We start from the raw sequence: 10414 nt of genomic DNA on the forward strand, positions 1-10414 counted from the left end.
AGGTACAACCTCTCTGTCTCTTCTAAATCCACATGAAATCAATCATCCGTTTACTATACCTTTTTTGATGTCAATGTAAATTATCATGAATATTTGCCTCTAATAGAGAAGCAGGTTGGCATTTATTGTCATGAGTCTTTAACCAGGAGACAGCGATTCTGCAGAGGTCACTATAGCTGGCACAGCCACAAAGTCATAAGATCTGATTTTAAACCTAACCTTAACCACACTGGTAACCCTAATGCCTAACCTTAAATTAAGCCCAAAAAGCAAATATTTGTTTTCATGAATTTTTCAATATAGCCAATTTTGACTTTGCAGTTGGCCCATCTAGTGGAATTTACTCTGACATTACTTACATTAACCAATCAGGATTAGACATGATGTTATTTTGGAATTTGAAATGGAAAAAATACTAATTTAGATAATGAAATGCATAAATCAAACTTTCAGAAAAAGAAAGACAACGTTTTGAGTTGATCAATATTGATTCAGTACTATCTTTGATCTGCTTTCCCAAGTCATCTCAAATTTTACTACAATTGCTCATTTTGTTTCATGCAAATGTTCAAGACAAATAATTGGTGATTTATTTTGGACCAAATTTTCAGGGCATGTCTGCGTTAAGGATTCTATTATGTTTGGCTGGCATAGATTAATCTTTGTCCACAGTTCAATAGCCTACAATCAGACACAATTTAGCATGGTTAAGTGCTACCCCAGTTAAGAGCCTCCGATACTTACTTTAGGAAGTTAACATTGAGCAAAGACTGCCATTTGAATATTTAATACAGTTCCCCTCATTTTGTAATTTGTTGGTAAATTAATGTTATAGATGAGCATTTTTCGCACTTTTGCAGAGCAGCCATTAAATGTTTTATGGAAGATGAAACCGCTTTCAAAAATCACTCTTGATTTTAACTCTAGTTAATAAAATGATCAGTGACATTCCCCTTTACATGGTCATTTAAGAAAATAGCTAGTCCTAATTGATGCTAAAATCTTATCTTGGTACATAAAAGGTTCTGTCTGGTAGTTTGAAGTAAGAATGCCAGAAATTAGGGTTGTTTAGCAATTTGACACATGCCATCTTTTATTTTAGGATCAGTTTTACTGCTACCTTTTCTTGCTAACCCAATTATCTTTAGATAGATAGTTGTATAAAAAAGTCCCCTCGGCCAACTGAAGTTATTGAGGAGTTTCCCATACCAACCCTTGGGCACATGTCAGAAAAGGACACACCACACTTTAAAGCCACTGTTACGATGGGATATGTTTTTCTAATGGAATATAGCAAAGTTGCAAACTGGTATCTATTGTACACAGTGTACAAAAAATTAGGAACACCTTTCTTATTGAGTTGCACCCCCTTTTGCCCTCAGAAGAGTCACAATTCGTCTGGCATGGACTCTACAAGGTGTCGAAAGTATTCCACAGGAATACTGGCTCATGTTGACCCCAATGCTTCCCACAGTTGTGTCAAATTGGCTGGATGTCCTTTAGGTGGTGGACCATTGTTGATATACACGGAAAACTGTTATGTGAAAAACCAGCAGCATTGCAGTTCTTGGCACCTACTGCCATACCTCATTCAAAGGCACTTAAATATTTTGTCTTGCCCATTCACACTGAATGACACATACACAATCTATGTCTCAATTATTTCAAGGCTTAAAAATCCTTCTTTACTCTGTCTCCTCCCCTTCATCTACACTGATTGAAGTGGATTTAACAGGTGGGATCATAGTTTTCACTGGTATTCACCTGGTCAGTATGTCATGGATGGAGCAGGTGTTCCTAATTTTTTGTGCACTCAGTATATAGGTTCTATACTAGTTTTTAAATATCTGACTGAAGATAGATTGCATGTCTGATCATGATCCCCAGAAACTTGAGACAACTTTTGTAACCTGTAGATAATTCATTAGGTTATATTTCATTTACTTTGCAAATTTTTTACTGCATTTTTCTTGCGTAGTGCAAGCAAATGGGACTGTTCATAAATTGGAGAGGTGTGTATTGTCAATACCATACAGCTGATGGGCACTTTATTTTTTTAACTGTTTAAAATATTTAGCTGTACCACACAAACATTAGTCAAATCCACCACTCAGAAATCTAGGACATAAAAGCAAAAAATGCATCACATTGTTGTCGACCATTTTATTTTGTAATTATTTTGTGTTGACCAAGAAAGAGATTGTGGTATTATGTGAATATGAACATGGTTATAGGCGATGGGTACATTTTAATGTCTGTAAAAATAAATAAAGTTCTTTAAAAATCTATAAAAATGTTGTATTAGCAATATTGTGACATTGACAAGATTGCATTGATTTAACATTTGCTAAATTGCTGTTTTTATTTTATTACAAGAAAGAGTGATTGATTAATCATCTATAGTCTGATTTTGACAAAGTTTCATGCCCATTTGTCTTGTAGTGGATTTCAATTGCACCAGATAATTTGAATGTACTGTAGAATGTAGAACAAATTCTTCAGAAATTACTGTACTTTTTCCTTTTTCTTTCGGCAAAGAGCCCTGCCTAAAACCTTGCAAGTCATTAGCGTTAGTAACAGGACAGAGACTACAACAGTCAGGAGAAGTACCAGCACATCCACATTGTGGTAAGCATACCAGGGCATCTTGTAGGACTCAGTGCGCAAGTGTGCTGCACCCTTGTGTCTCACAGCAAATTCTAGCCAGAAGATGGCGTTGTCCATTGGTTTGAGAGGTGTATCATGGTGGAGCTTTGACATCCTGCGCATATTGTTTCTATAGTGCTTCCTGTTGTCCAGGATGTCTGTCAGTGCCTGTGTCATAGGTTCCACCTTTAGGGTTGTCACCTCGAGAACCTTAGCCACACCCCTGGCCTGTAGACGCAGCATGTTGTCAAACTGGTCAAAAATTAGAGGAAGGCCTAACATGGGAACCCCATGGTAGATGGCCTCATAGATCCCATTGGTGCCCCCATGTGTCACAAAGCCTCTAGTTTTGGGATGGCCCAGTAGGTCATTCTGAGGCAGCCAGTTCACCAACAGTGTGTTGTTGCCTAGAGTAGAGGGCTTCTCTCCCGTGTGTCTCCACACCACCTTCTGAGGCAGGAGGGCGAAGGCAGTGGCAATGACCTCTGAGATCTCCGGTAGGAGGCTACCCAGCAGACTCCCCAAAGACATGACCACAACCCCATGTTCCCCCGAGCTTTGCATAAATTCCTCTAACTCTGCTGGCAAAGGCTTAGAAGGCTTACACTGGAAGCCCCCCATGTAGACCACGTTGGGCATGGTGGGGCGTGGGAACTCGAACACAAAGTCCACTCTCATCAGCCATAGGTCAGCCCCTTGAATGAGAGAATAGATGTTGGTGTTTGGATCGATGAATTTGTTGATCACACCCTGGTATAAGGGTCTTGTTATGCCATAATCAATATAAAGAGCGATTCCATAATGCAAGAAGTTTTTCAGTTTGTTGGCAAAACTCATTTTATCTGTGACCAGTGACCCGATAGTTGGTATGTAAGAAAGGGGTGAAGGTGCAATTGCAAAGTGTCCCTCTGCATTAGTGATCCAACGAACGTTAAGCACAATAGGAAGACCCAAGTAAGTCCCTAATACAACTCCTCCTGCAAATCCAGGATCAGTCAACATTAAATCAAAGTTGGCTGCCTTCAGCTTCTCCATTAATTGTTTGTCCTCCATGGCTAAGAGGGCCATTTCAGCACTGCTGCGATGGGCCTCCTCCAGCAAATTAATAGTCTCCTTCTGTAGCTCAATGAAGGACAAAACGGAGCGCTCTCGTGTCCATATCTCCAGACTCCTCTTCAGGAAGTATGCCATGTACTGTGGGTCCTCCAGTCTGCTGGCCCTGGGCACCGGCACTGTGACGGAGGAGTAGTGGGGAGCGTTTTCAGGGACGTACCAGCTGGTGGACGAGCGGACCACCATCAAAGAGTGCCCCCGCTGGTGCAGCTCTCGCAGGAGGATGTCCATGTTGAGCCAATGGCTGCCGTCCACAGGGTACACCAGGATGTTGCCAGCATGGCTCTGAGCTGGGAACACCCACAGGAGACAGGTCAGGAGGAAGAGAGCAGGATGTGGAGGGAAGCAAAGTGGGGCTGTCACGGTGACTAGCATGGTTTGTCTGGAGAGGACAAAGAATGTAACAAATATTGTTGCTTTCTGTGTTTGAACAGTCTAAAAGTGTTTTCATCCACCACACACACACACACACACACACACACACACACACACACATTAAGTAACGTGACTAGTTGTTTACTATCTCAAACATGAATTCAATGCATTGGTTGCATATGTTCTTTTATATTTTAGCTACATTGGCGATAACAGACTGCCATTGATAAAAAGATAAATCAGTGAGATGCTGCAACTTTAAGATTGCCCGGCAGAAGAGGATAAGAAGCAAGCTAGGCAGATATGTTGGTGAGGCCATTATTGAGAATAAATAGTGGTTAGGCCAAACACAATTGATTCACTGTTTAATGGATTTAACCCCCCAGAAAAGTGAGGCAAGTGAGAAAAAAAACATTAAGTGGATAAGGAATAACTTTACCACATTGTCCTAGGCACTTGTGCAGGCTCTAGGCCTAATGTGAGCTTCAAAAGTTATATTATTCCATGGGAAAACCTACACTATTTTTCTTAAAAAGAATGCAGATGTTACAATGTTGTTATAACCATGAGAAATTAAACACAATGGGAAGTATAACTTGTGACAGTTTCTTTATTCCTGATTATAAAAAAGTGCAATCCAATCTCCTAATTGAATGTGATGCATAGGGCAATAGAGTAAACTACTTTAAAAAAATCTAATTACAGAATGATTGACAATACATGTGTAATAAAATAAATGTTAATGTATAATAATAAGTTAATTACCTGAATGCATCTCTATAGCCTATAGGCGAAATAAACAAAATATCCATACAAATATGATTAGGCCTGTCATAGACTAGGTCTTGAAGAAAGAGGGTCAATCAAGTTAGGTCTGCCAAATGAATGTTTAAAAAAATACACATATCCAGCCGTAGAGTATAGCCTATCATCATCAAAATGGGGCGGCAGGGTAGCCTAGTGGTTAGAGCGTTGGACTAGTGACCGGAAGTTCAAATCCCCGAGCTGTCGTTCTGCCCCTGAACAGGCAGCTAACCCACTGTTCCTAGGCCATCATTGAAAATAAGAATTTGTTCTTAACTGACTTGCCTAGTTAAATAAAGGTTAAAAATAAAATAGATGTTGTTTATAACATGCACAATTAGAGGCATCAATCTATAGAGCTAAAGACTAAATTCGAGACCAGTAACTTTGCTCAACGCATCCTCCTTCGATTGTCTTGTCTGGCTGCCCCACCTTGGAGACCTCATATCATATCATGGATCTGCGCGAAGCGTGTGCGCACTTCAAACGCATTCTGTCTTGGTGTTATCAGTTGACCTAGTACCGGTAAAATGTAAATTATGAATCGCAAATCACCATACAGCTAACACACTTCGATTTCATCAATCATTTTGACTTCAATTTGGTTGTCCAAAATACTATCAGCTTGCACTGCGTCTTTACTGATGAATATATCTGAATATATCTGAAATTGATGCATTTAACTGACTGTTTGTTTATAATGAGGGACGTCCCATTATAGTAGGCATTGGGCGCTGGCTTCAGCCATGACAGCATGAGAGAAAAATTAAACATCGGCAAGTGATCTGCAGATGCGAGCCTGTGTGTTTCACTGTCTCGAAGCTCGAACATGATCTGAGCACGTGATCTGAGGCTGTTTGGTCTCTTGAGCTTCAATTTGGGAAAGCCTCAAAGGAGAGCAGACAGTGCATTACAAGCAAATCATACATTGCCCATATATTTGTGGGGTGTGGAGAAAAGTAAGGCGGGGCATCCGTTAAACAGTAATTCAACTTAGATTATAAAAAGCGAGACTAGCATTCAAATAGCAGTAGTTGTTGTCCCGTGGAGGCTCTTCAGAGGAGGAAGGGGAGTACCATCCTCCAGTGAATTTCATTTAAAAAATTGTTAAACATTTAAAAGGTTATCCTTTTTAGATAAAACTATACTAAATGTATTTACGTCACCAAATAATTTATTAAACACAGTTTTTTTGCATTGAAGGTCTACAATAGCCTCAACGGCACTCTTTAGGGTAGCATCATGGTGTAGCCGGAGGACATCTAGCTTCCGTCCTCCTCTGGGTGCATTTACTTCATTACAAAACCTAGGAAGCTCATGGTTCTCCCCCTTCCATAGACTTACACAGTAATTATGACATCTTACGGAGGACTTCCTCCAACCTATCAGAGCTCTTGCAGCATGAACTGACATGTTGTCCACCCAGTCAAAGGACCAGAGAACAAATCAAGTACTGAAAGCATAAGCTACAGTAGTTGACTCAAAGAGAGAAAGACAATAGTTGAACAGTTTTTAACAAATTAATTTCTTCCAAAATGAAAGACAAGAAGGAAAGAGAGATTATTATTTTATTATTTTACTTTAAGTTTCACTTATTTAGCTAGCAAATGCAGCTAGTGAGTTTAGCCTACTCAAGCACCCTGCTCAAACAGAGGGATGCTATGTTAGCTAGCTGGCAATGACTATCCAACACAACACTGGAACTCCTCCAAGTCAAGGTAAGCTTTTGGTTTGACTAATTTATTGCCACCAGGCCCTCCGGTTTAAGTGCTAAACTACTTACTGACTACACTAACGTTACTGCATGATCGTAGCGGGTTTACTAACGCATTAGTTGTATTAGCTATGTTGACTATGACGTTATTTTAGCTAATATGGTGACAACGATGTAGGATGTGTGTAGAGGTTAAGATATGGTTTGTCTTGGAAAGGTTTTTTGTCTGGTCACGTACAACTGATGTGTTGTGGATTGAAATCCACAAGCAAAGGGAAAAGGTGAGAGGAGGAGAGCGCATAGATGTGAGAAGGAATACAACATGGCTGCTATGAAAGTGAACTGTCTTTACACGTGATCAGGGGTGTATTCATTCCGTCGATTCTGTTGAAAAACTTTTCTTAAACAGAAGCAAACGGAACAAAACGGGAATATACATACCTACATTTGTCCTATACAAACTCTGGTTTGCAACTGTTTGACTAATGATTACACCCTACATCAGCTAGATGCAGGCAAGAGTGTGCAAGGCAGTATTGAATGTGTCAATGTTTGTCCATGTGTCACTGTCTGTTGCCTCAACATTTTTCTCTCATCCTTCTGTCGCCTCAACATTTTCTCTCAACCTTCTGTCGCCTCAACATTTTCTCTCAACCTGTGTGCACCTACGTTGTAAACTTTCATTCATAGGCTAGGTTGTAGCAACTTCATGATAGGTATAGAGAAAATTTGAGTATCATGTAGTAGCCTTAATCTATCATAGTTAAATTGAACTGGGTGAATGGAATATGAATGACAGTCATCCAATACGCTGTAATAGAAATAAGGCCATGCTCATGAAAAATATATATTGTCCTCCCTCATTTTAAACTGCACGGACTGCCACTGTTGTAGTCACGGTGTACACTTGAACTGAAGTTGGATCCCTTCCTTCACCTGACACCAACCTTTGTGTGAGCCACAATGGACATGGCCAAACAAGTTTTTACAAGATAATGGACTTTTATGTGATGATATACACTGCACATAGATATCTCATTCAGTGTAATCAGAATTTAGTTGTTTGAAGGAGGGGAGAACAATGTGCTCATAAATGTGAATCTCTTTAGGCTTGAGGATGTTATGTATAGGTACCAGTATACCTTTGTTACTCATTTGCAGAAAGTCATAACATTTTGCATCCACTTGTGTAACGTAACTTTCCCTGAACCCAAAGTAGGGGCGGCTCTGCAAAAAGCAGGGTTGGACCACATTTATTTGAAGTTATTTGGTACAGTATTATGGATATTTTTTTTCAAAGAACAGAATGTAACACACACACATACAATACCAAAATAAAAGGCCTCATCTTACCTTGGGTAGGAAGATATGAGCACCTTGTTGAAAGTGGCCCTAAAAAGTCCCTTTAAGTATGAGAGTACTTTGAAATAGGGGTGAATATCTCCAAGGCAAAGAAAAATGCAATCCTGTCAGTGGTTTCTTCACTACTGCTCAATACAGTTTTTCGGAGACTACTAAAACAAACACACATGTTGCACTTTGACACACCACAGGAAAAGTACAAATGAACTTTGACCCAGATATGTGACATTGTCTGGGCCATAGCCAAAGGAGAGAAGGTGTGCCTGATCTGAAGCATGTGTTCTGGAATATAATGCCTGCCCCAAAAACAGATTATGCAGAGGGGATTATGTACAATTCATTCACAATGACTCAGCCTCTCATAATCCAAAAACAATGTGATCATGAAAAGTGCAAGATACGAGATTTATTCCCATGCAAGTATATTCATTCAAAATTATATATTGTTTCAAAACCAATAGTAAAAGCATTAGCAGTTATATGATCTCTAAAGGGGAATTATATATCTAACATTGTCACGATCGTTTGAAGCATACTCGGAGCAACGTGCAGCGTGATCAGGGTTCCACATCTTTATTTAGTGAAATGCACAAAACAATAAAGCAAGAACGAAACGTGACGACAATAGAGTGCTGACATATAACTACCCATAAACAATATCCCACAAAACACAGATGGAAAAAATGCTACTTAAATATGATCCCCAATTAGAGACAACGATTACCAGCTGCCTCTAATTGGGAATCATACAAAATCACAACATAATCAAAACATAGACAAACAAAACTAGAACTAGAACCCCACATAGAAATAATAAACTAGACTAAACCCCGAGTCACGCCCTGACCTACTCCACCATAGAAAATAAGGGCTCTCTATGGTCAGGACGTGACAGTACCCCCAAAGGTGCGGACTCCGGCCGCAAAACCTGAAACCAGCATCGGGGGAGGCTTTGGTGCGGGACGAAGAACCCGCTCATCCCGCGGATCCAGCTATGGACCCAGGCTGAACACTGTGCTTGGACTGGACCTAGATACAGAGGAAGGCTCCTGCCATGGAGCGGGACTGGACGCTGTGTCTGGACTGGGCATCGGCGCAGAGGAGGGCTCCTGCCATGGAGCTGGACTGGACGCTGTGTTTGGACTAGACATCGGCGCAGAGGAAGACTCCTGCCTTGGAGCTGGACTGGACACCGTGTTTGGACTAGACATCGGCGCAGAGGAAGACTCCTGCCTTGGAGCTGGACTGGACACCGTGCTCGGACTGGGCATCGGCACAGAGGAAAGCTCCTGCCCTGGAACTGGAGGTTCCGGACCGTGGACCATCGCAGGAGGTTCCGGACTGTGGACCGTCGCAGGAGGTTCCGGGCCGGGGACCATCGCCGGAAGTTCTGGACTGGGGACCATTGCCGGAAGCTCTGGACTGGGAATCGTCGCCTGAAGCTCTGGACTGGGGAGGCGCACTGGAGGCCTGACGTGTGGGGCCGGCACAGGTGGCACCGGACTGGTGACGCGCACCTCAGGGCGAGTGCAGGAGCAGGCACAGGACGTACCTGACTGGGAAGGCGCACTGGAGGCCTAGTGCGTGGAGCCGGCACAGGTGGTGCCAGACTGGTGACACACACTTCAAGGCGAGTGTGGAGAGCTGGCACAGGACTTACTGGGCTGTGAATGTATACTGGAGACCTGGTGCGTGGATCCGGCACAGATTTCACCAGACTAATAGCACGCTCCTCAGGACGAGTATGGGGAGCCACTCAGGTGGCATTAAACTGATGACACGCTCCTTAGGGCAACTGTCGTGCATCTCCCACCAACTCAACAACTCTCTCCGCTCTTTCTCCTCCAATACCTCCATCCACTCCTCTCTGACGTTCTCTGACTCTCTCCTTTCACTCACCTCCAGTTTCTCCCTCTTTTCCCAAACTGGCTCTGGTTCACTCCTCAGCTCCGCCAATCACCCCATGTGCCCCCCCAAAAAATGTGGGCTGTTTTTTGGGCTTTCTCTGTGGATGCAAACCCCGGCGTCGTCGCTGTCCTCCCTTCTCTCCTTGCGTCCCCCGCCAAGGAAGGCGATCCTGTCCTGCCAGGATTTCCTCCCAAGTCCAGGATCCCTTCCTGTCCAGAATCTCCTCCCAAGTCCATGTTACCCTCTCCTCCTGGGTACGCTGCTTGGTCCTGTTGTGGTTGGATATTCTGTCACGTTCGCTGGAATAATTATCGGACCAAGCTGCAGAGTGATATGGTTTCCACATATTATTTATTAGAAACGCACAAAACAATAAAGCAAGAACGAAAGGAAGGTGACGACAATGGAGTGCTGACATATAACTACCAATAAACAATATCCCACAAAACACAGGTGGAAAAAAATGCTCCTTAAAAATGATCCCCAATTAGA

At 42.1% G+C, this 10414-nt stretch overlaps 1 protein-coding gene across 1 annotated transcript; it reads right to left on the bottom strand.

Moving 5' to 3' along the window:
- Positions 1–1817: 1817 nt before the first annotated feature.
- ugt5e1 (UDP glucuronosyltransferase 5 family, polypeptide E1) lies at positions 1818–8208 on the bottom strand. The gene is made up of 2 exons (XM_065005379.1): positions 8006–8208; positions 1818–4141 (listed from the first exon to the last, which is right to left on the bottom strand). Exon 2 carries the CDS (start codon positions 4132–4134, stop codon positions 2506–2508), a length of 1629 nt encoding a protein of 542 aa, XP_064861451.1. The 5' UTR covers positions 4135–4141; positions 8006–8208; the 3' UTR covers positions 1818–2505.
- Between the last annotated feature and the right edge of the window lie 2206 nt (positions 8209–10414).

This window comes from Oncorhynchus nerka, linkage group LG20 (genome assembly GCF_034236695.1).
Source record: "Oncorhynchus nerka isolate Pitt River linkage group LG20, Oner_Uvic_2.0, whole genome shotgun sequence".
NCBI classification, from domain to species: Eukaryota; Metazoa; Chordata; class Actinopteri; order Salmoniformes; family Salmonidae; genus Oncorhynchus; species Oncorhynchus nerka.